At 43.9% G+C, this 14,097-nt stretch overlaps 1 protein-coding gene across 4 annotated transcripts in view; it reads right to left on the bottom strand.

Annotated features, from left to right (window-relative positions):
* Tjp2 (tight junction protein 2) overlaps window positions 1-14,097 on the bottom strand; it is a 165,136-nt gene that overhangs the window by 53,130 nt on the left and 97,909 nt on the right. The window contains exon 1 of one of the 4 annotated variants that reach the window (XM_010605873.3): window positions 2,749-2,861. The exons of the other annotated variants lie outside the window; for them this stretch is intronic. Within the exon in view, the coding sequence (XP_010604175.1) occupies window positions 2,749-2,820 (72 nt within the window). The 5' untranslated portion in view covers window positions 2,821-2,861. Of the gene's footprint in view, window positions 1-2,748; window positions 2,862-14,097 lie in introns of those variants that run through there. 4 annotated transcript variants of the gene reach the window in all.

The following is a 14,097-nucleotide window of genomic DNA, read 5'->3' as shown; positions in this document are numbered from 1 at the left end:
CTTTTTTTTTTTTTTTTTTGGTACCAGGAATCAAATTCAGGATCTTGAGAGCACTGACTTTTTGCAAAAATCTCACAGCAAACTCTTAATTCATTCACTCATTCATTCATTCATGCATCTAAAAACATTTACTGAACAGCTACCAACATGCCCAGCATGAGGTCTGTAGTACTTTGGATACCAGTGATGAAAGCAGCTCAAGCTCTTGAGTTTACTCAGTTACCCAAAAAGCAAACCAGTGTGTGTCTTCCTTCCCTCATTTACATGTTATCTCTTCAGAAACACAGAGCACCCACTTATCACCCTTATTCCTCAGAATATCAGCTCTGAGTTCATCCCCAAGGGCAGGCTGCAGCAGCTTAGCTGAGAGCTGAGCTCACGTCATTCCAACTGGGCCAGCAGGCTCTGCTCCACCCGACCTGTGCCGGGTGTGCACAGCTCAAAAGTGTAGTCAATATGCAGTCTTTGTCCTCCTGAATGCCTGCAGGTGGCTGCTTAGCATCTGGGGAGCTTTCCATGTGGGGCCACAGTAAGAACACACGTGAGTCAGAGTTAAAGTTACCATATATTTCATACAGAGGCTCTTCTCGTGGGAGGAGCACCAGATAAATGTGTGACTGAGTGCACAAGAGGACACAGAGTATTCACAGAAGCAATGCTTTCAACAGCCAACCCCTGGAAATGACCCAACTATCTATCCAATGGACAGATACAGAATGGACAAATTCATTGTGATGCATTACTGAAATACAATGTTATACTGCGAGGAAAAGGAACAAACTCCAATCACAGCCACCAAAGAAAGACCCACCATAAACATAACGTTGAGTGAAAGATACTCTGGATGGATTTACATCGTGATATCTTTTTATACAGTTCAAAACGGAAACAATGTTTTATAACAGTGTGAATACACAACACTGCCAAACTTAAATATGATTAAAATGGTTCCTTTGTTACTATGCATTTACTACAATTTTTAAAAAGAAAACAAAATGAATTTTGTTTAGTGAGGTGTGTGTGTGTGTGCGTGTGTGAGTGTGTGTGTGTGTTAAAACTACAAAGAAAAAGGTTAACTCAATGTCAGAGCCTGCCATGCACAAGACCCTCGGTTCAATCCCCAGTAACAAAAAAAGAAAAGGGGGAAGGAGGAGAAGAAAAAAAAAGGAGTATGAACTATAAAAAAATCTAGGATAAAGTGCCTGGGAAGGAGACGGAGGGGAGGTGGGAAGGTACACAAAAGAAATTGTGCTTCACCTCAATGAGGGTCTGTGGATGTGTGTGATGACTCACAGTATTTCACGGTTATGCTTTGTGCTTTAGATACTTAATTCTTCTATAGGTACCAATCATTTTGTGAGTTAAAAAAATACAGAGCAAGTGAATGAACAACAGTACTTGATTCCTGGCCAATGTTGTCCCAAATTCCAACATTTCTAATACAGTTCCAACTGTGCAAAGGGAAAGAGGAGCGTGGGTAGTAATTTATACTGGGGGGCGAGCACCCAGAAAGGCAAGGAATGATAAATGCTGTGGGCACGGGAGGAAACGCAGGTCCTGGGGAGCCGCAGCACCTGAGACTCCATGCGATTCCAACCAGTATGAGGACCTTCAGTGCCCCTTTCCTCAGTGCTCCTGGCTATTTCTACTTTTCATGTAGTGTACAGCAACCTCCTCCTTATTGTAACAAGTCATTACGAGGAACCCTGGAAAGTTCAATGTGAGCTCCTTTTCTAACATAAATAAAAAGCTTTGTGTTAACAGTAAGGTACTTGTGCAAAAGAAGGAAGAGAAAAGAATGAAGGAAAACAGGTGTTTGATCTATTGTTTTGCTTTTTTAAATCATCTATTTAATAAAGATTTTTTGCTTTGGAAAACTGTGACCAAATGGATTTTTTAAACCCTATATGTTAGCTGGGAGCACACCCCTGCCAGCCCGGCACTGGGGAGCTGAGGCAGAAGGATCATTGTGTATTCAAGGCCACCATGGGCTACACAGTGTGTTCAAGGCCAGCCTGAACTGCAGACTCAAAACACCAAACAACAACCCTCCCCTCTATAATTTTAAAGAATAAGGAAACATTTTAAAAACCAACCACAAAGCAGACAGTAAAGTCTTCACTGCCAGATGGTAGCTCCCCTGAGAGGCAACTTTTAGGTTCTGTGTGTCCACAAACTGATGCTTTCTAGTCACAGAGACCACAGCAAAATCAGACCTATCAGAAGCTGGTCATTTGGAACATACTTAGTAAAAAGTCATGAAACTATATATGCCTGTTAGAGAACTACATGTGTTCAAACTCACACAAGGAAAAAAGCAAGTGAAAAATATATTCCTATAATTTAGAAGTCTTGAGCTAAGAATAATAAAAATAGATTTCTGCAAGATAAGAAAGCAAAAAGTTTTGGCCCCAAACAAGGAATTCTCATACAACAACAAACAAAGCAGTATGTTCGATCTGTGCCTAGGAAGCAGAGCCATGCGACCAGTAACAGATTCCCAACACTCAGAAACAGCAGCTTCTGGCTCACAAATCCAGTAAGAAGCTATCCATCTCCCCTGAGCCCACTAAAAAGCAAGAGAAGTACTTTAAAAGCCATTACCGACTACAATCCGCAATCTGCAATCTCACAATTTGTTACGAAAGCTGCCAGAACACAAATAAATCCCAGGATAAAGGAATCACTCTGGGAGGGGGCTTGCAGTCCTTGGGGGGGAAAAGGGGGAAAGCACAGAGACAGACTCACATAGCCTTTCAACCTCTCCCACTTCTTCACAGTCTGCATCCACAAGCTCTGGAGGACCTGAGCAGTCTTCATGCCTCTGCAGATGAAGGGGCCGGGCCACTGCCTACCTCCCAGAGTGCTCAACCATTTCTACCACTCCACGCTGTTACGTAAGGCGGATACAATAGTGGCCCACATTCCCAGCAAATCCTGTTGTCTTCTTGCACAGTGACACATCCGTACAGCAGGGAGGCCAAACACTCTGAAAAGCACCACTTGTGAGGCAAAAAGAAACGGTCTGGATTTACACCATTTAAACAGCGTTCTTTTCATCCTCTTTCCCTTGCAATGAACTACAGATGCAATGAACAGTAGATGTTTCTTCTGGGCATACAAAATGATCCACAATTTAAGTAGAACTTACTAAGTACGGCTGACAGTCCATATCCACAGGTCCTGCATCACAGACACAACCATTGAAGATTGAAGAATTTTTTTAAATCTGTCTATATTAGACACATACAGACTAGTCATTGTTTCCTAAAGAGTACAACTATTTTCATAGTGTTTACATTGCACCAGGTATTGAAGTAATCTAAACAGCTGGGGATTTAGCTCAGTGGTGCCTCGCCTGCCTTGCAAAAGCGCAAGGTCCTGAGTGTTCGATCGCCAGTACCAGGGAAAAAAAAATTTTTTTTTAATTCTAAACATATTGTAAGTATTATAGAACAAATGCAAATATTACACCATTTTATGAAAGAATTTAAGCTTCTACAGATTTTTTACTTTTTTTTGTCCATGGTCTTAGAAACCTGTCTCCCAGGGGCCGGGGATTTAGCTCAGTGGTTCCGCTGCCAGCCTAGAAACCTGTCTCCCTAGGGCCTGGGGGGTGATGGTAAATGCGACACTTTAGAGCAACATAATGGAAAGGAATATTTAGAAAGCACTTATTTATACAATCTCCCATAAATAACACAAATACATAAAGCATAAGCCAGCTGGAAATAAATCAGTCATTTCAGGTAAAATGAACTGCTCATGCTACACAGAAATTAAAAGGCATGAAGACAGAACGTTTTCACATTCTTGGTGATAACCAGGGGAAGATAAGATGTGGGCAGTCAGTACAGCCTGGAGCCACCTCAGGAACAGAGCACCCGCTCAGCAAAGTTCTGCCCTCTTCCTGGACTTGCTGTAAATTTAGCAGATAAAAGAATTACAAAGAGTCCAGCAATCTGTTTCTGTCTATCCCACCTGGAGTGAGGGTAGGGGTGGGGGCTGGAATTTCAAAGTTTAGGATTCTGAACATCTAGCAAAGACTGCATAGGACCAGAGCTGAGGCTGGGATTTTAGGAGCAGGGTCCTGGGGACCCCGGGAATCCTCATTATTGCGGTTGTGTGTTATGCCTCAGTCTCAAATGCACCGCGTGCCATCTGGTTTGTTTCAGGATAAACGTCTTGAAATTTGGCCCTCAACATAGAGACTATAAAGGAAGCAACTTGAAATGGCAGTAAGAAAGTGAATTTTAAAATCATAAGGTCTCAGGTGCGATCCTTGTTTTTTCACTTAGCTGCGGAGCTTGGGAGATGAATACATCTTTATAAAATGGGGGCAAACCCACACACCTCACATGGTCAATGTCAGCAAGAAATGAGGCCATCCACACACAGCACCTGTGCTGAGAAAGAACTGGACAATGGTCACACCACTCCCTGGGATTTAGCCACAGTAAATTGTAGGCATAGCGCTTCACAAGTGTTACAATAGCTGAACAGGATGGAGAGTGAGCAAGCTTATGCTTCAAATGTTACACTGATGAGTACGAAGAAGGACTCCTAACAGCTGAGCGGGCGCACGGACCCTGTCCTGGGCTGTACAGACACGTGTAGGCTCCATACACACCAGCCAGGAGATGGCACACCAGGCCCCAGGGGCACTAAGCAGGAAGATCCAGGCAGTGTGGAGAGTATTCCAGCCAGCTCACCTCTTAGAGAATCCTTAGCAAACACATGTTCCTACCCTGATGGTGAAATATACTTCTTTCTCATAAGTTCATGCATAATACCCAAAAGTCACAGGGGTCCTAGCATTTAAGAATCCCAGTGATTTCCAAACATCAGTTTCTGGCAATACAAAGAGAATCCCATGAAACAAAATTTATCATCTTTACCAGGTCTAAATATATAACTCAGTAGTTGGTAGGTGCGTTATATTTGAGTCCCTGTGACAAAAATACATGACACAGATAACCTTACAGGTGCAAAGTTTTACGTTAGCTCATGGTTGCAGAAGTTCCAGTCCATGGTCAGCTGGCTCCATCACTGCAGGCCTGAGGTGAGGCAGAACATCCGAGGTGGGAGGGTGTGGCAGAGGCAGCCAGCGTGCAGAGGACACAGCCCTCAAAGGCACAACCTCAGGGGCGTCCTTCCTCCAACTGGCCCCACCTCCTGTTTCCAACATCTCCCAATAACATTAGTAAATATGAACTTATCCATTGATCCATCTGTTGATGAAATTAGGACCCTCTTGATCCAATTACCTACCAAAAGCTCCACCGCTCTGAACACATGAGATTTTGGCGGAACATTTTAGAACCAAACCATAAAGGTTTAAATCCATGCGCTCCCAAATTCCTACGTTGGACCCTAAGACCCAGTGTGGCCATATTAAGAGGCCTCTAGGAAGCAACTTAGTCAAAGAGCTCCAGGGAACTAACTAGCTATGACCTTTTGCCCTTCATCGCCATCATGTGAGGATCACATGTTGGCCTCCTCTTGCCCTTCTGCTATGTGAGGACGCAGCAACCAGGAATCATCTTGGAAGCAGAGAACAGCCTTCACCAGACAACAGATCTCCTGGTGTTTTGGTTTTTTTGTTAGCACTAGGGCTTGAACCTAGGGCCTTCTCACTGAATGACATACCCAGCTCTTACTCTTCAAGAATTCTTATTTTTGAGACAGGGTACTGCTAAGCTGCTCAGGGTGGGCTCCAACTTGTGGACTCAGTTCTGACTGAGCCTCAGTTCCTACTTCTGAAGCAGCCTTCCTGAGTGCCAGGATCACAGGCATACATCATCTCAGCCCACTCTGCTAGCATCTTGATCTTGGACTTCACAGCCTCCACAACTTCGAGCAAATAAATTTATATTCTTTATAAATGACCTGGTTTCAGGTATTGTTACAGCAGCAGGAAAGAACTAAGCAGTGTATTCACACTGTCGTGCAACCAATCTTCAGAACTCCTTCCACCTTACAAAACTAAAACTCCACACCCATTAAACGACTCCCCATCTCCCGCTCCACTCCCACCCTGGCAACCATTCTATGACTGAACATGTTGGATACCTCATGTAAGTGGTATCACACGTATCTCTCTGCCTGTGACTGGATTACTTAGTGTAACGTCCTCAAGTTCGTAAGTCAGAACCTCCTTAAGGCTGAATAAAAAGTCTCCTACATATGGATCGCAAAGCTCATGAATCCATTCACCCTACAATGCTACCTGGTTTACTTTCACACCCTGGCTACAACGAATAACACTGCTTTGAACACGGGTGTGCAACTATGCCATTACTAATTCTCTACTTATTCATCCAACCAACGCTTACCAAATGGAATGTGCTACAAACCAAATCAAAATCAAAACGGCTGGGTGTGGTGGTGCACACCCGTCATCACAGCACTCGGGAGGTTCAAGGCGAGCCTGGGCTACATAGAGAGTTCAAGACCAGCCTGGACTACAGAGTGAGACCGGCTCAAGAAACTGAAAAAACAAAACAAAACAAAATCATCAAAACAGAAGCAGCACTGCCCTGAGGAAGCTCAAGTGCCGACGCCTGATCCATTCACGAGAATGAGGGAGGGTTCCAGGGAGCCAGGGACACTGGAACAAGTCCCTGGAGAGGACATGCAGGATGGGGGTGGGGTGTCAGGGCCCAAAGCACAGCACTGGGCACAGACGGACAAACACGCAGGACAGCAGAGAATGGCATCAGAAGGAACGCAGCCTGTACCAACTGGCACTCCCTCCAGCGGCATCAGAAGGACAGCAGGTGGGTAGCTGTCTCCATGAGAAGGTCTGGAGAGTTTAAGAACCTTCTCAAAACTTCCTGACTTCCCTATTCATATATTCCAGAAACAGTTACTGACTAGCAGCCATACACCCAGCTCCTGTGAGTGTAGCTCACAGGTAGTCACACAGTCCAGGGGGGATGCAGGGCACAGACGAGTAACTGCAGCTCAGCGCAGCAGACAATACATGGGCTCATTCAGTCAAACACTCCGTCACCGCCCAGGAGGACGCTGCAGCAGACGCTGAGAGTAACAACCCCAAGTCCTTTCCTTGTGGGCAGGGTTTTAACAGACGAAGCAGACAATAAACACGCATCTCGAGGAACGATGTCATGGGATGTGACAGTAGAAAGAGTTAAAGGTAAGAAAATGTTATCAGCTCCCCAGAAAGACGGAATGGCAAACGCAAAGGTCCTGGATGAGAAACAAGCTCACTGTGTTTACAACAGAAAAAAGATTACGTGGGGCTGGGGCAGGACAGGTCTGATGGGCCAATACCAAGTACATAAAACATGAAATTGCCTGGGGACCTGATCTGCCCCTGCTGCTGGTCTACACAGACTGGCACGGTACAGTCTTGTGGTGTGAATACTTTGGGGACAACAGCCATGGAGGCTGTGCAGAATAAGCCGGTGTCCGCCAATGATCCAATGTGCTGCTGCAGTGGGATTACGTCTTCTACCCAGCTGTGGGCAACTACCACCTCAAGGACTATGAGAAAGCCCCAAAATACGCGCAAGGGCTGCTGCAGATGGAGCCATGAAACAACCAAGCCAAGGAGCAGAAGCAGCTCACTGACAAGGCCGTGAAGACAGATGGCCATCACTGCGGGCATGGCCCCAGGGGAGGCACGACTGACTTGCTGTGTTCACCTCCAAATCTCGAAGGAGACCACACCTGCTCCTCTGCCTGGGGTCCAAGGGGGTGCTGGAAGAGGGGGCTTCCATCCTTGTAGGCCCTTCTCTGTTCTCTCCCGCACCCTTGTTGTTGTCCTCTATGGCCTTCAACCTCTATGCCCCTGAGACCTGCGGTTTAGCCCCAAGTTATGTGTTTTGGGATGAGTATAAATATAATTGAGCCCAGGGTTGGGGAACATTTTAAAAAATATATTTTTAAAAATGTGAAACGGATTGCAGAGGCACAAATTACTGAGCAGCGATGGGAGGTCTGAAGCCGACGCAGGTGGTACCGACCACAGAAGGTGCCTACTCCCACAGCAGATTCTGTATGAGCTCCAGGCTGAGACTGATTACCTTGCCAGATGGGTGGCATTCAATGTGCAGGGAACAGCATGTTCAGAGCCCGAAGGGTGTGTCCGAGACAGGGAGTTCGGAGAGGCTGAGGAATCAAGTGTTCAGTAACACAAGCAGGAGTCCACATTCCCATTATGGGCAAGGAACTTGTCAAAACACCTTAATCTACAGCTTGGGAACTTTACAACAACTACCTCTCCAGGAAGTGGGAGACAGATGTTTATGAGACCTGGCAAAGAAGTAAGTCACTAATACTTAGCAGGGCACTGCACCCGAGTGCTCCTGCACAATTTTTCACAGAATGCCCACCCACTGTTGGCCCCTGTCCTCATTTCACAAATACAGAAGAGGCCAGAGAATTTACAGGGCTGCTACCGCTGTTAGAGATGGGATCTGAGGTTACGGCCCAACTCCAAAGCCAATTCATTTCCGACCTGTGGAATGTGACCTGTGATTTTTGTAACTAGAAAGAAGGGAATAAGAAAAAAAAAGAGAGAGAAAAGGGAGGATGGAGAAACAAAGAAAGATGAAAAGAATGGGGTGTAGCCTGGTGGTGTACAGTCCATGCCTAGCATGCCCAAGACACTGGATTTAACCCCCAGCACCACTAGGAGAAAGGTAGGAAGAGAGGGAGAGAGCAGGAGGGACAGGGAGGGAAAGGAAGAGGAAGAGAGAAAGAGAGGAAAGGGAAACAGAAGGGAAGGGAAATCAAGATTCCTGTGGATCAGAAACCTTGGGAGGACAGCATCAGTAAGTGGCCAATGGCTTTCTGCATAAAAATTTTTGCTGTACCTGCTATATCATGTTAGAAGCCAACTCAAATCCTCAGAAAGGAGTATGATTATCTAGCAAGCCTGTAAGGGTTGGCAAAGCCTGGGTCTCTGCAGCTGTCAATGGGATTCTGGGACCACCCCCTATTGGTCTTAATTGTTGTGAAGAATTTAGTGAAAACGCTACTCAAAGGACATCCTTTTGAAACACCTATCAACTAAAGGGGAGTTGTTTCTCCCCCACAGAAAGCAGAAAATGCACTGAATTATTTTTCTTCCTAAAATAAGTGACATTACAAACCGTCTTTAGCTCTTTGGCTGCGGGACACTTAACTGTGGTCTCCTCCAGGTTAAACCCTTCTTGTTTGTTAGTTTGTTTTAGTATTTTTTTGTTTGTTTGCTCTGGTACTGGGGATTGAACTCGGGGCTTTGCACTTGCGAGGCAGGCAGGCGAGGGAACCACTGAGCCAAATCCTGGTCCCTAAACCCTTCTTGAGAGCAGTGAATCACTTGCCAGTGAACTAAACAACCACGTATGCAATGTTTACAGTAAAGGGTTTTGGTTTACAAATAAAGGCTGTTGTGGTTCATTCCATATTTATAAGTATTTCACTTTCAAATGTGATTAGAACTTTACTGCCAGCACCTTACCCTCCCTTCACTGCCTCACAATAGACACAGCCTGGCTAGATCCAAGTTTAAAGAAGAAAGCTACCTGTAGCAGTTTACAGGAGTTTCTGACAGCTTATTAAACGAGGTGTGAGTCTGACTGCTGAGGAGTACTGGGGTTGCTGCACTTCTGTTTTCAGTGGTCTGGTCTGTTTTTTTTGCCCCAGCGTCCTTTACTTACCTAGTGTGAATTTTCAGTTTATATTTAAATAAATAATAAAGATTTGGAGGAGAGTATAGTAGACCTGGGAACACGATCTCTAATTCTGAAAGTGGCTGTGCATTTCGACTCCAAGGACAGATTCCAGGCAAAAGTGCTCCTCGACTTGCCCTGAGCATGGGCCTCCACTCCTTACACTGCCACTTGGAAAAAACAAGGAGGCAATCACTCATTTCAGTGAGGTGAATTCCCACGAAGTATCACGTAATTCCAGGCTGGTAAACCTTCGAACAGCAGATGGAGCTGTTGTAGATCCGCCAGCACTGGCAGCCACACCACAAGGTGCTAAGAGCTCTGGAGGTCACCACCCACACAGGTCCAAGCTCAGCTCCTCTCATACCCCAAGCTCTGTGACCTGGAGCAGTCCACTTGGGAGGCTCGGCTGCCTCATCTGTCAAATGGGGCACAAGATCCTTCCTGATTAAAGCGATTCTCATACACAGCCTTGCTTGGCGCCCATCACAGAACAAGCAGTCTTGCCCAGAGCTGCAATGATCAATCTGCACCAATCAGGTGGGAGACTACTCTCAAGGAAGAAGAGCCCTGGGAATGCTATATTGTAGAACCCAAGAAAATTGAAAACATTTATCCACACAGAAATTTGTTCTCAAATGCTGCTCCTAGCAGCATTATTTATAATAACAAAAACTAGAAACAGCCCAAGTGTGCATCAATGGATGAAGGAGCAAACAAAATGCGATACGCTCATATATGAAACTACTGTAAAAAGAAATGAAATACTAATACATACTACAACATGGGTAAGGCTTACAAGTACAAAAAAATCCGCATGCAAAAGGACAAATGCCGCAAGATTTCATACATAAGAAATGCCCAAAAAGGCAAATCCAAAGAGGCTGAAAGTAGTGGTTGCTTAGGACCACAGGGACTTGGGGGCAAATGAGGAATGACTGCTAATGGGCAAGGGTGATGGTTTGCGTGACTCTGTGACTACAGCAAAAACTACTGACTGCACACTTTCATTGTATAGCATGTGAATTATAACTAAATATAAAGCTTTTTTCTTTTGTTTTTAAAGAATGTATCACAGATTCTATAGTTTGCCCAAATTCATGCTCTGCCTTGTATCATGGGCAAATTATTTAACTTCTCTTACCTCAGTTTCCTACAAAGCAGAGACTGTAATAAGACCCATATCTGTAAGGTTGTTGTGATAACTTAGACAATACATATACAAAATTCAAGTAGTGCCTAGCACACAGTAAATGCTCAATCGACTTTAGCCATTATCAGTATCATAATTATTAAACTCTAGCCATGCCGGCAATCCCAGAACTCAGGAGGCTAAGGCAGAAGGATTGCCATAAGTTCAAGGCCAACATGGCTTCTACAGTGAGTTCAAGGCAAGTGTAGACTACACAGCAAGACCCTGTCTAAAAGAATTAAAACATTTAAATACACACACAGACACACACACACACACACACACACATGTATGACTCAATTTATAGAAAGGAGATTAAAGTCAGAGACATAAAGAAATTGGTAGAAGTCACACAAATAAAAGGAGGCAGAGGACAGATTCTAAGCCTCGTCAGTGTGGCTATAAAGCCTACCTTCCTTCCACTGAAGAATCTTATTCTTCCACTGGCCTGCAAAATCTATTGATGACTGATTCCTGGCCATTAAAACAAAAACAATTTCATGGCTCAGTGTTTGGGCACCAGACCAACCATAGCGTCACCACTCTAACAACTCAGAACATCCTAACAAGATGAATGGTTACTTCCATGAACAACGCATTGCCCTGGATCTGGTCACCCCAGCTTACGAATGCTTCCGCTGTGCCTTGGTAAAGCGAAGGCTCAGAGAGTGAGTTGGGTCAGACCATTTCTCTGCATCATGCAACACAGCCATCAGTTTACGTACACATACCCAAGTTCCCTAACTGATGAAACTTTGAGAACACACGCTAAAAAAAAAAAAGGCCTGAAACACATCATGACTATTAACAATATGCCAAACATTGTGCTGAGCCCATAAGTCCCCTAAAAAACTGGCCTATACAATTCCTTCCTTTTTCCACATCTGAAAATATGAAGCTTAAGAAATTTGCACAGAGCAAAACCCTACAGCTAACAGAGGGCTGGTTGGTCATACTTTGATTCCAGATCTGCACAAGTCCAATTTTCCCAAGATAGGAAGGAAAAAAATCAGTGACAATTACCTTTAAGTACTCTACTTTCATAGTTCTGGGACTAAGCTGTAATCTAGACCTTTCTTATTTGTAATTATAGAGAAGCTATTAATAAGCCAGAAAGGAAGGTGCTAATTTGGCAACAAAGACACAGCCCTGAATACCCTGTGATTTTTCATCTGACTCAGCCCAAATAGCATTAAAACATAGCTTTACTTTAAAAAAAACAAACATATATAAACCAGCACCCCATAACAGGTACCAAGATAAGGAAAATTATAAACTGCTTTCTCAAAAGGCAGGTTAGAAAACCAATTATTAGAATTGCTCAGCAAAGTGCTGCCAGCAGGGTTGACCCTGTATGATACACACAAGGTAAACTGTCCCTCCCAGACCTGCAGCACCATCAGAGGTGGCACACAGAGGAGAGACTCAAGTCTCTACAACACATAATGAGCCTCACTAATCCCATAAAGCCAATGAGCCTATACACAGAGGCTTGAGCCTCAAAGACACCGCTTTCCACTTGGGACGGTGAACCTCACCTTAGGGAATGCATCACCCGCAGGCTGGGAGCTGGTTAGAAATGCAGAGCTCGCACCCTGCTGCGGGCCTAGCCATAAGAATCCATGGTTTATGACCATCTCAGCGAAGGGCTGAGAAGAAGAAAAAGCATGCATTTTTAACTACAAGCCCTTTGTTATGACCAGCACATTTAGGTTGGAAAAGCACCCTCCCCTGAACTCTTGGCTGACAGTGTTCTAAACTGTGTCATCCAACATGGAAACCCGCAGGAATGTGGGGCACTGTGCCCATGACATGTGGCCACTGCCACTGAGGAACAGACAGTTAACTGTATTTAATTAAATTTGTAAATAGTGCCAAGGGGTACCCATCTGTAATAATAAGCTCAGCCCTTGGGAAGCTGAGGCAGGAGGATCGTTAGGAGTTGGAGACCAGCCTAGGCCTATAGTGAGTTCAAGGTCAGCCTGAATTACATACTGAGACTCTCTCTCAAATAAAACAAAACAAAACAAAATTCTATCCCAGGGCCGGAAGGTGCAGGGCATATTTACTATATAATGTTAACCATATCACTATCAGATATTAAAGCAATTCCCAAGTTTTTGCTATTACAATACATACCAGAGCAAACAACAGCCCGCCTCGCTCCCAAATTTAGTCAATTCTAGACTAAAGAACACTAGAGATTTCTAAGCCCTTTTACATGATATTCTAAGAGATTCTAGCAATGTATAGTATGACATCCATGAACAAATGCCATGTTCCTCATATCATTTTCGGAAGGATAAGATGATTACTTACTTTCAGAAACAGTACTCATTTTTACACCTTAAGGATCTTTTGAATAATCTTAACATTTTTCCTCCAAGGAAAAAGGATCGTGGACTTATGTAGGCAAGTGAGTAAAACTCAGACAAATTAATCCTTTGAAAATATTCATTTAAGCAGCGTTGGGCAAACAGTAATTTATTGTAAACCATTAATTGGGTAGATAAGATTTTAAAAGCTTATGATGTCAACTGCTTAGTTGTTATATATTTAATCTATTATACACTTGATAACTGAGTGTGTTTTTGCATGGGACTCTTAGCATTTCACAAGAAGTCCTCTCTATACCTCTCAGGAAATCAACAGAGAATAACAAAGAACTGCCAGTCATTCTGGAACCCGCTCCCAGAATGGGAGAGGGCAGCAAAACCAGAGACAGGAAGGAGAAAGGTGAGGTTTCCTCTGTCAATCTTCCATAAAAGTAAAATGCAGGAGCCAAAGCCAACTCACTGAAGTAATGAAAATGCAAACCAACAAGCCTAACGATTATGACTTAAGACAACAGAGTAAATAAAACTGAGGCAAGTTACACCAAAGAATTAACCTCCTAAATTCTTTTTCTCATGACAAAGTTAAAGAAATAAAAAGTTCAGACTTTGAAGTAGCCTTGTTTCTGGGTTGGGGATTTAGCTCAGTGGTGCTCCACCTACCTCACAGGTGCAAGGTCCTGAGTCCAATTCCTGGTATGAGAGGGGGGAGGAAAAAAAAAAAGAAATAGCCCTGTTTCTAAAATTAGAAAAAGGCATTCTTTGATCTAGAATTTTATATGCCATTATTATGTAAATGGAATTAAACTGACAATCTTGGCATTGTTTTCCTTTATTGGTAATTTTTTTTTTTTTTTTTTTTTTTTTTTTTTTTTTCTGGTTGATTTTG

This window comes from Fukomys damarensis, unplaced genomic scaffold (genome assembly GCF_012274545.1).
Source record: "Fukomys damarensis isolate Sample0158 unplaced genomic scaffold, DMR_v1.0_HiC HiC_scaffold_31, whole genome shotgun sequence".
Classification (NCBI taxonomy): domain Eukaryota; kingdom Metazoa; phylum Chordata; class Mammalia; order Rodentia; family Bathyergidae; genus Fukomys; species Fukomys damarensis.
This window is presented reverse-complemented; position numbering and strand designations above follow the sequence as displayed.